General features: G+C 44.3%; 2 protein-coding genes across 2 annotated transcripts in view; both read left to right on the top strand.

The window, feature by feature from the left end:
• zftraf1 (zinc finger TRAF-type containing 1) overlaps nucleotides 1-20,148 on the top strand; it is a 41,308-nt gene that overhangs the window by 4,634 nt on the left and 16,526 nt on the right. The gene's annotated exons all lie outside the window — the stretch shown is intronic.
• Nucleotides 8,920-19,203, top strand: dclk3 (doublecortin-like kinase 3; the record flags this gene model as incomplete). The annotated part of the gene is made up of 8 exons (XM_084080492.1): nucleotides 8,920-8,986; nucleotides 11,588-11,832; nucleotides 13,874-14,005; nucleotides 15,009-15,289; nucleotides 15,407-16,259; nucleotides 16,991-17,123; nucleotides 18,072-18,239; nucleotides 18,479-19,203. The coding sequence occupies 8 exons, from the start codon at nucleotides 8,920-8,922 to the stop codon at nucleotides 19,201-19,203; spliced, it is 2,604 nt and encodes an 867-aa protein (XP_083936618.1).

Below are 20,148 nucleotides of genomic sequence, written 5' to 3'. Positions count from 1 at the left end.
GATGTATTGATGCCTTTGTACTTTCTCAAACTAACATTTTTTTTAATGCAGGACTTTTACTCGGAACACAGTAGAGTATCACAGTATTGCTACTTGTACTTAACCACCCCAGCATCCGTACTGTGGGGAAAGCTGTAGCAGAAAATAGCAGATCGACAAGCTCAGCGCGATGCGTTGTGAGCTTGTCGATCTGCTATTTTCTGCAAAAGCTTTCCCAACAATAACAGAAAATAGAAAAGACACTAATATAGAGCCCTGAGGGATTGAATACTTTATTAGTCAGAAATGTAAACAGTCACACATTAAGGCTAAAAGTCCTGGGGCCTTGTTTCCATTGTGGTTTAAGTGGTTAAGTGATTAAGTAAAGAATCAGCGTATACTTCTTCCTCCACCACAGACTGTCCTCTCCTCTCACAGGGATAGAAGCAGAACATGAGGAGACGGCAGTGAGTGAGTGAGTGAAGAATGTGCACGTCTCTCTCCCACAGTGTCTTTCCTGGGTGTGTCCACAAATGTGTGTGAACGGGACAACAAGCAAAGACATCTGGACACTCGGACTCTGTAGGCTCACACGCACACACACAAACGCACACGCACACGCACGCACACGCACACACACACACACACACACTCACGCCCCTCTCACTGGAGGAGGTCAGATCAAATTAGGTCAAAAGGAATTACATCAAGAGGACAAATAAGGTCAAAGTGTCTCTTGATGTGATTGCAACACTTTGAACATTTGTTTATCGACTGAGTTCTCTGTTACCAATACAATACACTTTGTGTATGTGTATGTGTGTGTGTGTGTGTGTGTGTGTGTGTGTGTGCGTGTGTGTGTGTGTGTGTGTGTGTGTGTGTGTGTGTGTTACCTCAGTGTAAGGGTCATAGACAGGGTTTGAAATAGACACGAGTTCTAGAGGAATCCTCCTCCCTGTATGGCTCTTTGCTCCGTTTGGAACGTCACTCTCAGCTGAAAGAGTCACGTTCCAAATGGAGCTACCTAGGGAGCTCTAAAATATTCAGGGTTCCCTTGGTCATGAAATTCCTGGAAATATTTTGAAATGAGAAAAACTGTTTTCCAGGCCTGAAAAATATGTTTTGGGAAAATGTTTGGATATACATAGTTTTGGCTATTAATTTTGTTCATAAAAAACATGTCCCAAAACATGTCTAACATGAGGTGAAATAGTATGTAACATGGTAAAATGTAGTGCAGCGGCCTAATATACGTAAACAGGATGTCACATGACAGAAAGAATACAAGCTAAAAACACGTTGCTCCGTGATACGTTGTTAGCTTGTAGATCTGTTCTTTTTGCCATGTGACACCTTCGCTCGAGCCTGTCTTGAGGCATCATTGCCTCAGTATTGCACCATATGATAGGCCAGGAAATGGAGTAACAAAAAAAACAGTTAATCACGTAGGCATACATAGCATGTTGGCTTGGAGTGAACGTCTTCTGGTGTTTGAGGCTGTAGGGCATGTTCATAACTGTTATGGGATGCAACCTCGGTCTGGTCTGTTGAACAAGGTAATGCAAGCCATAGCCTGTCCTCTGTACGTTTGCATTTTAATCGTTTCTTGGTGGAGAGTGATTAATTCACTCATTGCCATGGTGAATCTGTCAGGGTTGGAAACCCTCAAAGATGAAAAAGCGTGGAAGCTCAGGTGCACAGACAAAACAAAGTTTATTGTCGAACAATTTTGTCCAATCTGCATGGTAGACTATGTTAATACAATATAACTTATACAATTTGGGTGGTTATATTTAGTCTCCCTGCTCTTCTATTGAGACATTTAGATCGGGTCAAAGGTCATGTCTCCCCTAGACACAGGATCTGACACGAATTTTGACCTGATGGTCAAGATTCAATTCATCGATTTCAGCACTTGCGCAGGAAACTGGGTTCAAATTCGGGGTAGAAGCGAAAAGTTACATAGTGCAGCTTTAAGTGGCCCAGCAGCCCCTCCTTTACCAGCTGCAACATAAAAGTTACGAACACATTAATGCCAATACTTGTACTGCCTTTTACTCAAGTAACATTTTGAATGCATAAGACTTTCACTTGTAACACAGTATTTCTAAATGGTGCTATTAATTGTCATATTAAGGTATGTCAAAACATTTGTACTTTTACTCAAGTCAAATTTTGAATACAGGCCTTTTACTTGTAACAGAGTATTTTTATATTGTCGTATCGCTACCTTTACTATAAAATAAATAAATACAATAAAAAAAGGTCTGTGTACTTCTTCCATCACAGCCCATAGTGCTCCCTGGAAAGCCACAGTGTTATTTGAACATTTATTCCACCACTTGCTTACAATATCCTCTGGTGAACCAGCTGCTAGAGAGAGAGAGAGAGAGAGAGAGAGAGAGAGAGAGAGAGAGAAAAGAGAGAGAGAGAGAGAGAGAGAGAGAGAGAGAGAGAGAGAGAGAGAGAGAGAGAGAGAGAGAGAGAGAGAGAGAGAGAGAGAGAGACATTAGTCAAAAGAACAACAATGATGAGTCAATCTCTGTTAGATTATCTGCCAGATGTCCTTTTAACTAACTCTGTGATCTCAGGGGGAATTCCTACAGTATACAGAAGGCCAGACTGATCATCAAAAACAAAGACAAAAAGCTAAACCCTGTTTGATTGATTGAATACTTAGTCATAAATGTAAACAGCATGAGCTACAGTCAGACATCACAGCACGTCACTTTGTGCTGCTTGTACATCTGCTATTTTTGTTGAAAAATATTGAATATTGAATTTATTTTAACATAAATCTTCTCTTCCGGGGGGTAGCCTTGCACAAAACATTTTCAGATGGGGGTCCCGCGGCCAAATACATATCAATTTTGGGGTCCTTGACTTGAAAACCTTTGAGAACCATGCTTCACTGGGTCTTCAACAGGGGGTCCGGGACCCCTAGGGGGTCCTCAGAGTTACTCCAGGGGGTCCCCCAAATCTTTGTGATATGTTTTTTTTTCTCCTTTAACCACTTGAACCCTAGTATCCCTTTTCTGAGGAGAAAAGGGATACGCCTCGCAGGGATACGCCAACGCCTCGCAGCGCGAGGCGTTGTGAGCTTGTAGATCTGCTATTTTTGGCAAAGAGTTATAGGTGTAGTGGGGAAAAAAGAGCAGCAAAAGTTTATCTGAAACACAATTTTATACGATATAGAGGGGGTCCCTGCTTCATCTCTCTCTCAGCTAGGGGGTCCTTGGCCTGAAAACGTTGAAGACCCCTGGATTATAGTACAGTGCAACTTTCTCTGAGGAGGAGAAAGGAGTAGACAGCCTTATGTCAAATATTTGGAGTGGGAGCGCCGGTCTCTAGACAGCTAGGGCCTGATCCTCGGGGAAAACATGTGCTTGATGTGGATGTGGATGTGAGTGCATATGCATATGCGTGCGTGTGCACGTGCACGCGTGTGCGTGTGTCACGTGTGTTATGTCAGGTGTGAGTGTGAGAGCCTTCCTTGCTGTCAAGATATTACACGTACACGTATGTCCTCACCTCTGATGACCCAGAGAAGGCTACTGCTGTTAAAAAAAGGAAATACACACATATAGATAGATAGATAGATAGATAGATAGATAGATAGATAGATAGATAGATAGATAGATAGATAGATAGATAGATAGATAGATAGATAGATAGATAGATAGATGAATCTATCTATCTATCTATGAATGAATTAAATTACAAACAATTAAGCTGGTGGAATAGAAAACACAGAAAACATTACTTGTGGATTTGTGGGTAACAGGAACACAAGTTGATATGTAGGCCATCATCCCCCTCTGCTGGTCATACCTGTAAAGTGTTTTCTTTTTAGTTTCTCATAATGTTTAGCAGTCAGAAGATAAGATAAATTGCAGGGTTAGTTAGGGCATATATATAATTTAAAAATACATGGTAAATACAGGTATGGACTTAGAATGAGAATGAGTGCCATTATGATCATTTAAAATGGACAACTTTACAAATAATACACCATAACCAAAATGTCCTCAATGGCAGGTGTTAAATGCTGTGATAACATCCAAATGTTTCCCAGGGCCCTGGCCTGGTCTGACGGTGACCAGTGAAACCGTCACATTCATAGATTTGTTTTAATCATTTGATTAATTATTATTAGATAACAGAAAGTGCGATACACCACAGGCCTCAGAATTACAAACATGGGCTCGGCTCCTCAGTCTACCCACCACAACTAAACCCACAGGGAAGCCAACGTATAATGTCCGGGCCTGATCAGATCTCTCATCAGAACTTTTACTACTTAAAGGAGTAGTTCACCCCCCCCAAAAAAAGTTTTTCCTTTCAATTACTCACCCTGTGAAGCATTGAATTGGAGATTTTTTTTGTTTTTGTCACAATTTGATGACCGGCGGTCTCCCCAGTAGGAGACTCAATGGAGAGTCTTTGAGTCTCCTACCGGATACATTAGCATCTTTCTGCCGGTCATCAAATAGGCTCTATGCACAGCAGCCATATTATCACTTCCTTCACAGGTGTTACCAATGATACTAATGAAGGCTCTGTTCCATTTAGTGTAGCACAGTGGTTTCCACGACCCCCATAACTCTGAGAGTGTACAAATGGAACCAAATGTACACTCTCAGAGTTACACACCTGTAAGGGGCCATTTGGAAGCCCATGAGGGTCCCTGGACCCCAACTGTAGACCCACTAGTGTAGCAGAGTGTTTCCAGTGAGCCAACATGCACAATGCTAGCCCCCTGGCTCTGTTTGACCAGAATGGAACAGAGCCTTCATTAGTATCATTGGTAACACCTGTGAATGTCTTGGCTGCTGTGAATAGAGCCTATTATTGGCTAACGAATGCGACAAAAACAAAACAATCTCCATGATTTCAATGTTTCATGGGGTGTGTGATTGATAGAAAGTAAGTCATTTTTTGGGGTGAACTATTCCTTTAAGCTCTACAGCAAAGGTTCCCAAACTTTTCAGGCCACCCCCCAAAATAACCGAACTACGAGCTCTTCAAGACGTTGTGATGGAGGGGAATCTGGGCTTTGGGTGAGAGCTATGTGTGTGGAATGTGTGATAGATGGTTCATGTACGCTGTGTGTTGGTGTTTTGTGATTTTGTGTGTCGAAACCTAGCAGGAAGAATAGTTATTGCAGCCCCGGTGGCAACGAATGGCAACGTAAACAAAACAAATAAACACATGGCTCAAAATAATGCAAGGCTATTATCATAGGCCTGCTAGCATCCTGAGAGAGGCCCCCCCCCCCCACACACACACACACACACACACACACACACACACACACACACACACACACACACACACACACACACACACACACACACACACACACACACATACACTCAAATAAACACACACTCGTTGAGACACACTTGCAACCACACACCCTGCGGGGTCTTTTTGTATGAATCCAGGATGAGCAGCCGGAATAGGATCGGTTGCTCAGTGACCCAGTGTTAGCAGGGTAACCATGGAAACACACCCATGGGGGTGGGATGGGGCGGGGCGAGGGGTTATGAACCGGAGACAAACCGGACACTGCACGCCTGTGTGTAATACACACACACACACACACACACACACACACACACACACACACACACACACACACACACACACACACACACACACACACACACACACACACACACACACACACACACACACACACACACACACACACAGAATGTATCCTGATCCCTTCTGGAAACTACACAGGAACCTTTGAGAGGGCCAGGATTCCTTCATCTAGCCCTCTTTTTCTATTGTTTTCAGTTCTTTATCTCGGTGCTTGTCATTGTAGACACTTGATGTTATCCAGTCCAGTCCCTTGAATAGAGTCACCTCACAAGGCCAGGCCTTCAGTCCTCAGCGGGGTTTATACGGAACACCATCACAGCACCACAGACAGCACACACAGGAAAACAACATTCATGTCAGTTCCCCTGAAGCAGTGGTTCTCAAACGGATCGCCATAACTCTGAGAGTATATAAACGAAACCATTTGGTTACATTTGTACACTGTCAGAGTTACAGGCCTGTACGTGTCCATTTGGACACAGTCCATTTTGGACACTTCCCCAGCCAGATTCAGATTTAGATCTTAAAGGGCAAGACCACTTTGGTAGAGGTTTGGGTTGTGTAGTTACCTTGCCATGATGTAACTACAAAGGTGGATAAGAAATAAAAAATGATTACTCTATTGATTAGAAATTAATAATCAAAATATGCTCCTCATTGACTTAAAATGTACGGTGAAACAGCTCTCAAAGTCACTCTTTAAGCACGTAAACGAACACAAACAAAGATGATTCAGACAATATAGAGCATCACAAAACCCAGTACTGTTTGTTTTTTAAATAAAAATGTTAACATCCTGTTGATTTTACTGTTTTTACTAGGAAGAAAACACGGACTGGATCCGCGGATCTGGATCCACATCTTCAAATTGTAAAATCAACAGGAAGTTGCCATTTTTATTTAAAAAATAAACAGTACTGGGTTTGGTGATCTTTGATCTATATTGTCTGAATCAGCTTTGTTTGTGTTCATTTATGTGCTAAAATAATGACTTTTAGAGCTGTTTCACCATACAATATAAGTCAATGAGGGGCATATTTTGAATTATCAATTTCTAATCAATGGAGCAATTATTTTTGATTTCTTGTCCACCTTTGGAGTTACATCATGGCAAGGTAACTATACAACCCAAACCTCTACCAAAGTGGTCTTGCCCTTTAATGGAAAAACTGCCATAATGGCATGTCATCAGAGTTTTCAACTGTTGAACACTTCTCCATTCATGTAAAAAAGAAAACACTAATATTGAAGTCTTACTCTTAAAATATTGAAGTCTTACTCTATTATGATGCTGCCGGCACACGGGGTTGGCACACACATGCATGCTTTCTGCAAAGACTTTGCCTGCAATGTTGCAGGTCCCAAGTAGGCATAAATAAAATGCCGAAACAAGATTCCCGCCACTAATAATTAGGCGCATGTTCACACTTGACACCAATATCAAATATGTCAACACATTGCCTGCAAATCTTGATGTTGACATTTTGATGTATATGAATGTAAATATGGCTGCCACAGGCAATCTCCCAGAATGGATTGCTCACTCACGGTGCATTATTATATTACAGATACACAACTATTGCATATGTAAGCGGTATCCATCATCTCCCTCTTCTCTTCTCTTTGTGTGATACTTCCATCACTTTACATTAGAAAGTGTGGTGATACATTACAACTGTCAAAATCGTCCTAGAGGTGATTTTTGTTTTGCAAAAAAAGGTACGGTAAGCTGAATCTTCTTTTAAAACCTTTTTCCGTATAAGATGTGCTTACGCAATGTCTCTTTGTGTTTTTTATGCTTTTCCACCAGCTTCTGGATGTCTTTGTGTCTGTATGTCTGTGTCTGTCCGTGCGACCGGGCATGCTCCAACATGCGGTGCGCCAGGCGGTCCTCGCTCCAACCTTTTTATAAACCCGCTCCCCGCACGTTAAAAATCGTCTCACTCCGCACCCCACTCCGCCCAGGCCTACCTATACCCACCCGTGGCTACGCCCCTGCGTCCCGCGGCCGTCATCATAACCCTGCCGAAACCAACAGTTCTTAAGTACAGACCCATGTCACTGACTGCTCTTTCAAGATCCTGGAGAGCATGAGCCAGTGGTGGACCCAAACAAACATCTGCGGGAACAGGCTGGGTTTCTGTTCTGACCAGTCATATATAGGCTATAGGCCTCAGTGTACACAGTAAAATCCTCACTGTTCATGTAGGAGTGTCAAAATGCCACTCCTGCCATTACACGCTCTCAGAGTTAAATTAATAATGAGGACTTTATTGTGTGGGCTACAACCTTTATGACATAAGTTGTTTTGTATTTGTATTATTAGTTTTTTGGGCTCTCCCCTATTTTGTATTTTCTTATGTTGTGTGTTTTCAATGCACCTAAAAAGCAGACCCTCTGCGTCTGCTGAAGCGGTGCCTGCCTCCGTGACCTTCTATAGGCCTAAAGGTCACAGGATGTTTCTTGTACATTGTGGTAACGAGGCTCCGCATCTTTTGTTCCAATCAACGCAACCAAATCACTCCTAACTAGCGGTAAACCTAATAGACTAGGCCTACGTAAGACGGGTTCGGTTTTCCATTCGCCCCAGTCTCAATCAACTTTCACAAGCAACTCCTCCATCTCCTCTTCTTCAATACGAGACGACGACTCCTCCTCCAACGTAACCATGGCGACCACCACCGCTCGACCACTGTTGCCAGATTCTGTGAGAGAAACAAGCAACCAGGTCTAGGAGAACAGGCCCAAAAAAGGCACGTAGGCCACATGAGCACATTAAACATATACCTACAAGCTCACAACGCGTCGCATTGCTTGTAGATCTGCTATTTTAAATACAATCCTGGGGGGAAAAGGGAAGAATTTGGAATATTTTGGAATATTCTAACAACGCAAATCGTGTATGGGGTCCGTGGCACAAAATAAGCTACTACACTTTAGAAACAAGACCAAATAAACAAACAAACAACTAGCCTACACTTTAGGAACAAGCCCAAATAAGCCACTACACTTTAGAGACAAGCCCAAATAAGCTACTACACTTTAGAAACACAAGCCCCCCAAAAAAACCTGCAACCATCAATATTTACAAGCAACTTAACAGAAAAACAAGCCCAAAGTCGCTTATAATAAGCGGACATGGCAACACGGCGCTCGACCAACCAGGCTGTGTTTATCCGGTGGGTTCAGCGTGTGGCTGCCCATGCATCCCGGACCGGGACCCTGCCAGAGAAGAGGTTATGACGGACACTAGGCTACCTGCCGGTCGGTGAAGTAAAGGAGAATAATACCGTTTCGTGCGGCTGGATCCACCCGGATCGTCAATTTATGACGCCCGCGTGGAGAGCGCGCCACGGCTGCTGCGACGCGCCGGGCGCGCGGTGGAGACCAGCAGGTGAGACAGTCAGTGCATGCAGCCTGGAGATGATGATGATGATGATGATGATGATGATGATGATGATGGAGTGAACAGATTTTGACAGTGGTGGAAAGTAACTAAGTAGTGAAGTGTACTCAAGTACTGTACTCTTAAGTAACATTTTGAGTTACCTTTACTTACTGGAATATTTCAAATTTCAGTACTTTTACTTCTACCCCACTACATCTCAGAGGCAAATATTATACTTTTTATTACACCCACTACAATTATTTGAGAACTTTAGTTATTAGTTATTTTGTAGATTTGTATTATTATTACAAAACATACATTAACCACTTTAGCCTTATATACTTCGGCCATTTGAAATTAGCCGATCTACAAGCTCACAGCGCTTCACATGTGAGCTTGTATCTGCCATTTTCAAAGGATTTTTATACATTTGGAAACATGCGAAATGGGACATTCTGCACAATGAGTAGCCTTCTACTTTTGGTACTTTAAGTACATTTTGATGCCAATACTTTTGTACTTTTACTCAAGTATAGGCCTACATTTAGAATTCCGGACTTTTACTTGTAACTGAGTATTTCTACATAGTTTCTGCAGTATTGATATTTTTACTTAAAAAATGTGAGTACTTTTTCCGCCACTGGATTTTGACCTAACGTAACCGTCCAGGGCAGATAACCATCAACAACTTAACGACAGATTAAGTTGCTTTTTTGGCCCTATGATCAAGTGGGAAAAACAGTCTCTTCTTTCAGCGTTGTGATGCTGCAGATGAAACGTCTCTCTGTGAGGAGGCGGAGAGAGAGGCTGCAGCCTCAGCACTATATACTGCTGCCTATAACAAACAGGCTGCTTATTCCTTGACAACTTGGCAACAGCTGTCTCTTTTATGAGGTGTTTATATGGGGGTCATGGAGTTGTGTCAGTGTCTGTCTGTGAAAAGACTGTATTGTCAAACCAAGGCTGTGTGTGTGTGTGTGTGTGTGTGTGTGTGTGTGTGTGTGTGTGTGTGTGTGTGTGTGTGTGTGTGTGTGTGTGTGTGTGTGTGTGTGTGTGTGTGTGTGTGTGTGTGTGTGTGTGTGTGTGTGTGTGTGTTAGTGTGGTCACTCTCCTGGGGCCTGTGGTGTCTTGTTATAAAAGGGGGGCCCTTGGTGGTTAGAGGTAGGGTCTTGTGTTTCTTTCTGTCTGTTCTTCTGCTATTGCCTCAAACAAACTAACTCCCACACTGACTGAGGAGAGATAACATCTCTCTCTCAATTCAATTCAATTCAAAGGAGCTTTATTGGCATGAAGAAACATACGTTTACATTGCCAAAGCAAAAGTGTAACAGAACAATCAAAACAAAACAATGTAGCCTATGTACAATTAAACATTAGATATGAATGGGAATAAAGAAATGTGCAAACAGAGCTGTGTTACATTGCAACTGAGAGGGAAGACTACCTTCTCCATGTCAGAAAGTGAAACGCCAAAGATGCTGTGTGTCTCCGTTGCTTCATTAGCCATGCAGCCTCGGCAAAGAACTAACGAGGGCAAGCTTTTGTTCAGGTCTGTGTGTGTGTGTGTGTGTGTGTGTGTGTGTGTGTGTGTGTGTGTGTGTGTGTGTGTGTGTGTGTGTGTGTGTGTGTGTGTGTGTAGCAGTGGTGTAAAGTAACTAAAGTACATGTACTCAAGTACTGTACTTAAGTACAATTCTGAGGTATTTTTACTTTACTGGAGTTTTTCAAATTTTCGGTATTTTTACATCTACTCCACTACATCTCAGAGGCAAATATTATACTTTTACTCCACTACAATTATTTGAAAACTTTAGTTACTATAGTTACTAGATTTTGATTATTATTCCAAAAGACACTTCAGCCTTATATACATTTTGGCCATTTGAAAATAGCCGATCTACAAGCTCAGAATGCGTTGCTGATGTGACGCATTGTGTGCTTGTAGATCTGCTATTTTCAAAAGGTTTTTAAACATTTGAAAACATTTTGAAAAGTATGTATAATAAGTACCTTTACTTTTGGTACTATAAGTACATTTTGATGCCGATACTTCTGTACTTTTACACTTTTAATTCTGGACTTTTACTTGTAACAGGGTATTTCTACGTTGCAGTATTGATACTTTCACTTAAGTAAAGAATGTGAGTACTTTTTCCACCACTGGTGTGTAGTGTGTGTGTGCGTGTGCGTGTGCGTGTGCGTGTGCGTGTGCGTGTGCGTGTGCGTGTGTGTGTGTTGAAAGAGAGATACGCACAGTCAGTACGCACAGTACGTGTCTTAAGGAAGCGTATAAATAATTCAGCCATGAGCGCAAGGTTCTCAAAGAATCTCAAATGGCTCATGCACTCATTCCACGGGATGGAAAACACTCAAATCTGATCAGCCGGATTTGTTTTCACATGCACGTGCGGCGCGCGCACACACACACACACACACACACACACACACACACACACACACACACACGCACGCACGCACGCACGCACGCACACACGCACACATGATGAGGAAGGAACCAGTGTTGCGTTTCTTATGAGTTTTTCTTTGTATGCTATGAAATTGACTCTCTCTCTCTCTGTCTCTTGTCTGTGTCTCTCGTTCATTCAGGTCCTCCCGGGGCCCTGTCGAAGGGCGTAGCAGCAGCAGCAGGTGGGGGCGGTCCCAAAACGTGGCCCCCGCACGTACCCCACCCGGCACGGGCGGCGGCGCCCCCCAGGATCCAGTGTCCGCCTCCACCTCCTCTTTTCCCTGCTACCCTGCCTTTGTTCCACAGCCGTCACGCGGAACACGGCGCAGAGCGCCCGCGTCTGGTGACCGTGGTCCGGCCTTACAGTCAGGGCGTCCTGCGGAAGGTATTAGGCTGCACCTATACTTCTCAGTGTCAATTTATAAGACCTGGAACTGTGTCATTTTTAGATTTGAGCTAAAAAGCATTATTTTACACCTTAGCTATTCAAAAATAGCAGATATACAAGCTCATAGCGCAGCACCGAGTGCTTCTGGGGGTCCCTGGAACAAAATATTTTGATGGTGGTCCGCGGCCAATTACATATCATTTTGGGGGTCCTTGACATGAAAAAGTTTGAGAACCACTGATATAGAAACATACGTTTTAAAGAAAACTGTTAGGATTTAGAAGACATTAGTAAGAATCGGCCTCAGGTCTTAATGGGTTTTAACACAGAGATCGGAATCAGAATCAACCCAAGAATCAAAATTCGGCAGGGGGGGGGGGGGGGGGGGGGGGCAGGGCAGGATAGCAAGGATAATTCAATTCAATCTTTATTTCAGACCCAAGGGAGATCCATATCACAATAAGAACACGATACAAAAGAAATACAATAAAAAGACCTCGACCATGTTCAGTTTCGAACATACAGACAAGTGCGCCAATGGTTCCACAGTCTCTTTTCTCTCTTGAAAAAATCAAACCGTGAAAGGGCAACATGTCAAGGGATCAGATATCTATACATAATTCATATAGCATAATCCAGCTGGTACAGTAGGCTAGACATAAGGTGCATATGGTTAGACACAAAGGTGGTTGCACTTCAATGGGTCCACACAGCAGCAGGTAGGCTATAGTACATGAGGTCAGACGTTATCAGTGCATTGTTCATGAGATAAAGTGCAAACAGAATCTCAACGCATTGTCAGGTTCAATCGTCAGGGGAGATTTAGCCTTTTGGGCTTCAGGCTGAGCTACTCTGCTACGCATGGACGCAGCCCTACATGCCATGTGTTAAATAAATGGTTTGTAAACCAATTATGATACGGCCCTAATTGGACTTCATGGTCCATTTATGCTACTGTATTTAAAGACATGTACAAACAACACCAGATGTATTTTATGTCTGTGTGAATCCCAGTCCTGAGTGGGGGGAGCCTGAGCTCACTCCATTTATTTGCTTGAGAGGCATGATGGTGTGTGCTGTTGGCTGTACTGTTCTCCTAATTTCCTTTTACGCATTCTTAGCCTAAAAATCATCTCATCCTCCAGTGTATGCCATTGTATAAATCATTATTCTGCCATGTGCCATCATTACAAATATGGGCTTGACTTCTATCCATCTGGTCCACTCTTGCTATGTCATTATTCCCACGGCCCATTATTGGTCCGACTGGCCCCATTATAACTAACCCTATCCTCACACTAACCTACCAGTCGGAATAATGGGATGTCGGAAATTCAAAGATCAGGGTTTTATTGCCAGCCGATTGAACAACAAAAAATGGCAAAAAGGCAAAAGCAGGCATTAGGTAAAACAAAGAATTTGGCCAAAACTTGAGGCCAAGGTTTAGGCTGGCTGAGCAAGTGAGGTGAGGTCCATGGAAGCCGCCAAAACGGAGCAGGCAACAGGGCAGGAATTAGACAGGATTTGGGTTAGAAAAAAGCACAACACTTGACAAGAATCTAGAGGAAAGCAGAGCTTATATAGGGGATACCAGATTGCTGAAGAGCTGCAGCTGATGAGGAGCCACACCCCTGTCTCCAGTCACCCAATCAATCACACACAAACACAGACAGGGAGACTAGGAAGAGGTGGCACTGGCATGTGAGCTGATGTAACAAGTGCGCTATCGAACACATGTTGAAGGGGGGGGGGGGGGGGGGCTGCTTGAAGGGGAGGCACAGGGGGCTTTTATACCATTAGAGAATGCATCAAAGGAAAACAGGAGACCTAAAGTACTAAACAGCATGCCTCTCAAACAAAGGAATGGCGTGAGTGCCTTCATAAATAAACATGAGATTCATTCAGCAATTATGCATTATGTGTGAAATATATGTAGATTTTGATTAGGTAAGTCCATTACTGAAGTCACAAAATCATTAGGAAAGAAATTTATGCCATGATTGAACAAAATCTCATTTCCTGTGTCTCCGTTTCCCAGGTAACCGTGTTGTTGAACCGTAGAGGCGTCGTGTCCTTTGAGCAGCTGCTATTGGATGTCTCCGAGGCCCTGGGCTTTCCTCGCTGGCACAGAGCCAGGGTCACTCGCCTCTACACACCCCACGCCCGCGAAGTGAGGATAAACACGTGTCCACAGCAAACACCTCGTGTACAGAATATATACAAACACATCTACAGTAACTCTTGTCATTCAAATGCAGTGAAAACCCAGGGATGTATGTTTTAGCTGAAAGAGAGGCATACAAAAATAATAAGGTGTGGACAGAAGAGTCACAAAGGAGCCACAAATTGGGTAGTCAATGATGACTCACACACAGTGGACAGTTTTTTCCCATTGTTCGGCACTCGAAGAAGGTCAAATATAGCATGTGTCATTTCAAATAACACATGCTGAGGATTTTCTCGCATTTTGTGTAGACGAAGATTTGGACTCTTCTTCGTCTACACAACTTTTCAACAACAATTATTCCAGTACACAGAAGACTCACTCATTGCTTATAGATAAGAGATATATCACATGCATATCCACAGTATCAAGGTCCAGGACAAACAGAAAATCAGCATAAAGAAAACTATGAATGCTAATTTACTTCCACTGTTTATTACTAGTTCAAAGTTTCAATCACATCTGGATCGTCATCATCATTCCTGAAGAAGACATGTTTGAAACATTGAACTCGCAATGAACAATAGGAGCAATTTAGCAGTGTGCCTACTTTATTATTTTCTTTAATGTTAATAGAACCACAAATGGTTCTGTTAGCAATACGCTGTAACATGTAGTTTCATATTTCCCCAATCATAATATGTGTAATTCTTTATTGGGAATAACCCCTTGAGATGAACCATCTCGTTTTGAAGGGGATCCACAGATTACAGAATTACATAGATTTAGACAAATTCAAACAACATCAACCAAGGGAGGAAAAACAAAACAAACATACAACAATAACACAACTATACACAGAGCACATGAGAGGACAGCGCCGTTTTAAACAATTGAAAAGATGAGAAAAGTCCAATATGACAAGTACTAACGTGGTCTTTGACACTTCTCACTTATTGGCGAAGTTGTAAAGTCATAATTGTTTTGTTGTCTTTTCCCACTCCCCCAGGTGAAGGGTGTGTGTGACTTCTTCCGTGGTGAGGTGGCCTTCTTGGCGTTGGGGAAGGCCCGTCCGGAGCTGCAGAGCGTCCTCGAGGCCCTGGAGGAGCTCTTCCCGGAACATTCCCGGTACCGCGCCGACGCGTTCCGGGCCTGGGAACGGAGGCTCCGCCCGGCGCCGGATAAAGCCTCCAAGACCGACAGCGGGTACAGCGAGGGAACGGACAGCAGCGGGACGCAGACACACCCCGACACACAGGAGGGGGACACACACAACACACATGTTGCCAAGTGTCATCACAGAACACACAGACTAACGCAACCACCGCAACATACACACACACACAGGAAGGGAAATTACAACTCGGACCCATGCACGCACCCTCATAATGGTAAATATGTTTGCAGACAGCCCACTCACCCGCCCAATCACCTGCAGAGAGTCCAGGTGAGAGACGGGGCCAAAGAGAGGAAGCCTTCTCTCGTTGGTCCGTTTAAACCGGACGAGGGGCGGAGAGAGACAAACAGGAGAGAGACCCCCTCTCCTGCTCTTTGTAGGAACTGCTTAGCGGGCGGCGGTGCTAAATATCAGACTTTAGAGAGGCCCAAGCAAATACCAGGCAAGGTCCCGCTTCCCCCTGTGACACGCAAGCAAAAAGGAAGTCCGTTTAAAGAGCGGGAAGCAAAAGACAGAGAGGTTTCTCCTCCTCCCCAGCCAATAACTAGAGACGAGGCGAAGTGCCACAAATTATTGTCAAATCCCCTCCCGGGGGTGGTGGGGCCAAAACGGGAAGAAGAAACACAGCAGCAGAGGGTGACCTCTGGCCTCCCCACTGACAGGAGTCACGTCACCCTGTCGGACATCGAGCGTCTCTACGACATGGGCCGCGTGGTCGGCGACGGCAACTTCGCCGTGGTGCGGGAGTGCCGCTGCCGAGACACGGAGGAAGCCATGGCCATGAAGATCGTGGACCGCTCCAAGCTGGTGGGCCGGGAGCACATGATGCAGAATGAGCTGAGCCTCCTGGGTAGCCTGTCCCACCGCCGCATAGTGCGGCTGTTCACACACTACCACACGCCCACCCACTCCTACCTGCTGATGGAGCTGGTGGCCGGAGGGGACCTGTTCGAGGCCATCGCAGAGAGGGGCAAGTTTCCGGAAGAAGAGGCGGGGATGATGGTGTCTGACGTGAGCGAGGCTCTGACCTACATGCACTGCAAGAGTATCGTTCACAGAGACCTGAAGCCAGAAAACCTACTCGTAAGTGACTGAAGTCAAGGACACGTTTCAAGATTCAATATGTCTTATTTGTTATATCTCATATAGTACACAATAGTCAAATTCTTCAGTTTTTTACCCTCAACATTGTAGAAACCATGGCAAAAATAACGAAATAGATAATTAAGAATAACAACAATTAAGTGCTAAAGTAAGAAATAAGTAATAGGCGACTGAAGGTGGTGTTTGCATGGGTCCTACTTCTAAACATTATGCATGTACTGTATGTAGGTAGGTGTGTGATTGGTGTGCTATGTGTGATTGTGCATGTGTGCGTGTGTGTGTGTGTGTGTGTGTGTGTGTGTGTGTGTGTGTGTGTGTGTGTGTGTGTGTGTGTGTGTGTGTGTGTGTGTGTGTGTGTGTGTGTGTGTGTGTGTGTGTGTGTGTGTGTGTGTGTGTGTGTGTGTGTGTGTGTGTGTGTGTGTGTAGCTGCCTCCACGTGTGGGTGTATGTGCTGTGGTAGGCAGACAGGCAACAGGCATACAATATAGTGTCAGTCATTCAAAACTGTTGGAAAACATCAGCCAATACAATAATATTGTTACCCCAGTTACATACTGGCACTAGTTTGAATATACCCTGTAAAAGGCCATGGACTTGTGAAAACAGAAACCATATCCTGCTCTTTGGCTTTCTCTCCTGTAAAATATATGACATGACTTGTGAAAACAGAAAAACCTCTCTTTCTCTCTCTTCCTCCCACCGTTTTGCAGTTGGAACGTCAGGCTGACAGCATCAACAGGCTGAAGCTGGGGGACTTTGGTCTGGCTATGGTCGTCACAGAACCCATCTTCACTATCTGTGGTACACCCACCTACGTAGCACCAGAGATCCTCTCTGAGACAGGTCAGTGCTGCCTACTGTGTCCATCCTCTCTTTTCCATTCATAATTCAATTTTTTTAATTAGCTATCTGTCCTGCAGTGCATCACTTTATCAAGTCATTCCATCTTCATAGATTACTGGTGTTTCTTCTTCATAAGCCCCACTACTAGCAACGTAGCTCTAAGCAATGGCAAGATCGGTCCATCTGTCCGTTTCTCCATAACTTTGTCCCAAATAACATATTTTGTAAACTACTGGCTGGATTGCCATGGAATTTACTGTGGTGACTCCATGACTTTTCATCTAACACTACCCTTGGTCATTGCACCGAAGATATCTTCAACTCAAATGGGTAGAACTCCATAAAACCTGCTGTCCGCATTCATGCATCACAGAGGATGAGCCCTAATCATTTGAGTGACCCATGACCTAGCCACTAGTGCCACCCTCAGGCCAAAATGGCAATCTTGCTGGCTTAGGGCGTCTCATAATCGAATTATATCATAATCTAATCCTGTGTACTGCAACGTGAACCCTACTGATTCTGGTGACCTCATTGGCCTTAAGCGCCACGCTTTGGCCAAAATATAAGGTTGGGTGTAAGGAGATTCTGCTTAGACTCTTAACCTGGTTCAGATTCAGATTCAACTTTATTGTCGCAACATTTGCAGTTTCAAGAAAATGGTAAAGAATCGAGAAAGAAAGCAACAACGAAAATCATTCAGATATGTACACTTTCCCAATATGATAATACGAGCAATGTCAAATATATGCATGGTTAAAATAAAACTAAAATGAGACAGAAATGCTTCTTGTGCAGGTAGATTGTTCACTGTGTAGTGGATATACAGTATTAAGTCTGCTTTCGATTGCATTGGTTCCTCATTTCCTGTCTCAACCCAGTTCAACCCAGGATCTCGTTTCTCATTCCCAGAGAGAGTAACTATTGCTTCCTCCTCTGTCCCAGCAGGTTATGGTCTTGCTGTGGACGTGTGGGCTCTAGGGGTGATCCTGTACATCCTGCTCTGTGGATTCCCTCCGTTCCGCAGCCGGGATCGTGACCAGGAGGAGCTGTTCCAGCTGATTAAACAAGGGGACCTGCACTTCCTGTCCCCCTACTGGGACTCCATCTCAGACGGTGAGGCACGCACGCACGCACGCACGCACGCACGCACGCTCAGCATACTAACATAAAGTCGCTCTTGATGTTATTCTCTATTGAATTATTTCACTCTGTGTGTGTGTGTGTGTGTGTGTGTGTGTGTGTGTGTGTGTGTGTGTGTGTGTGTGTGTGTGTGTGTGTGTGTGTGTGTGTGTGTGTGTGTGTGTGTGTGTGTGTGTGTGTGTGTGTGTGTGCGCGCGTGTGTGCGTGTGTAGGAGCCAGAACCTTAGTCAAAGCTCTGTTGCAGGCAGATCCCACGGCGCGGCTGACAGCAGCACAGACCTTACAACATCCCTGGGTCCAGGCTATGACGGCAGCCTGCAGCCAGGGGGCGCTCACAGACAAAACACATGAGAGCAACACAACAACAACAGCACAGTCTGGAACAGATCAGGAGACACCAGAACAGCAGAGACCTGACACTACCGGCGCTGATGAGAGACTGGCAACTGCCAACAGCAGCCATGTGGCAGATACAGACACAGCAGAGGAACAGACTCAGATTAAACCTGATAGCAGCACCAGTGAGGAAAGACCAGTACAGAGTCCGGGACCAGTCCAGGAGGACCAGGCACCAGAAACCGTCTCCGTTCGGACCACGTCACAAGAGATCAAAGCCGACAGCCTGCACACACCGTCACAGACCAGTGTTGTTGACCAGCAACAAACACAACAGACCTCCACAGACCAGGAGGCAGCAGCAATGCAGGGCCCAGGGGGGTCCATACCTTCGGCTACCAGCATCGGCCGAGTCAGCCCAACCAGTTCTCTAAACCAACAGAACCAGATTGACGATGACGCCGCCCCGGTTCAATCGCAACCAGCGGACACTAACCTCCCCACGCGGGAGGACAGCCCTCAGCAGTCTCATTCCAATTCACCAACACCTCCGCAAGACAAATCTGACCTCCATACCGACCCACCCATCGATGCATCTTAAACTCAGTCTCCCCCAGCCCAGCAGTGATGCACTGCATACACTATCCCCCAGCCACACGCACACACACCAAATAAAACACATAATCCCAATCTGGTCTCCCACACAATACATCTGATTGTCAGTATTTGTCTGTCAGTATCAACAACATACCCTGAATGACTAAAGCAATGATTTATACTTAGTTGTATGGCAGTGTCGTGCACCGAAAACAGCAGATCTACAAGCTCACAACATGTTGCGGATGGGACTTGTCGTGAGGTCACGCAACACCGTCATACGACAGAGCATAATTTGGACTTCACGCTCAGATGAGATTCATTTTCCACTGGTTGTAATAGTGGTTGATTGACGAGTAGCACATGGGTGTGAATCCTTTTATAGCACAACTACATGAATGGGTGAGTGGTGGTGGTTGTAACAAACAAAGGGTGAACAGCAGAGGTGTGTAGTTGTGTTCCCATTGTTTTGCACAGTGTTTCAGAGATGTAACTGGCAACATCCTGACCTTTAAATACAGCTGCTCCATTTCATTTAAATTCTATTCAATTCAATCCAAAGGAGCTTTATTGGCATAAGAAAACACACGTTTACGTTGCCAAAACAAGTGTCAAAAACATAATAAAACAAACTGGGTAAAGTATATACTGTACGTTTGGTGGGGGTACAGCATTGTGTAAACAGAGCTGTGTGTCACATTCCAACTTGGGAAAAACTTGGCTGTTAGAAATAGTTATATATACATGCTGGTGAGGGTAGCTTGGTATAAAGATGTTTTAAACAAATAGCAGCAGTTTTCCCAAAACTATTTAAATAGCAACAAAAAAGCAGAAGTTTAAAGCTGTTTAAAGGTAGCTCCATTCATATAGGTATGTCTGCGGTCTACTCTGTACAGTGCAGTAGTCCTTGAGGTGGTTGTATTCCACTGGATGACCTTCTCTTGTCACA

Source organism: Gymnoscopelus microlampas (genome assembly GCF_963454915.1).
Source record: "Gymnoscopelus microlampas genome assembly, chromosome: 15".
NCBI classification, from domain to species: domain Eukaryota; kingdom Metazoa; phylum Chordata; class Actinopteri; order Myctophiformes; family Myctophidae; genus Gymnoscopelus; species Gymnoscopelus microlampas.
The sequence above is the reverse complement of the archived record's forward strand: the minus strand, read 5'-3'. Positions and strand labels throughout refer to the sequence as shown.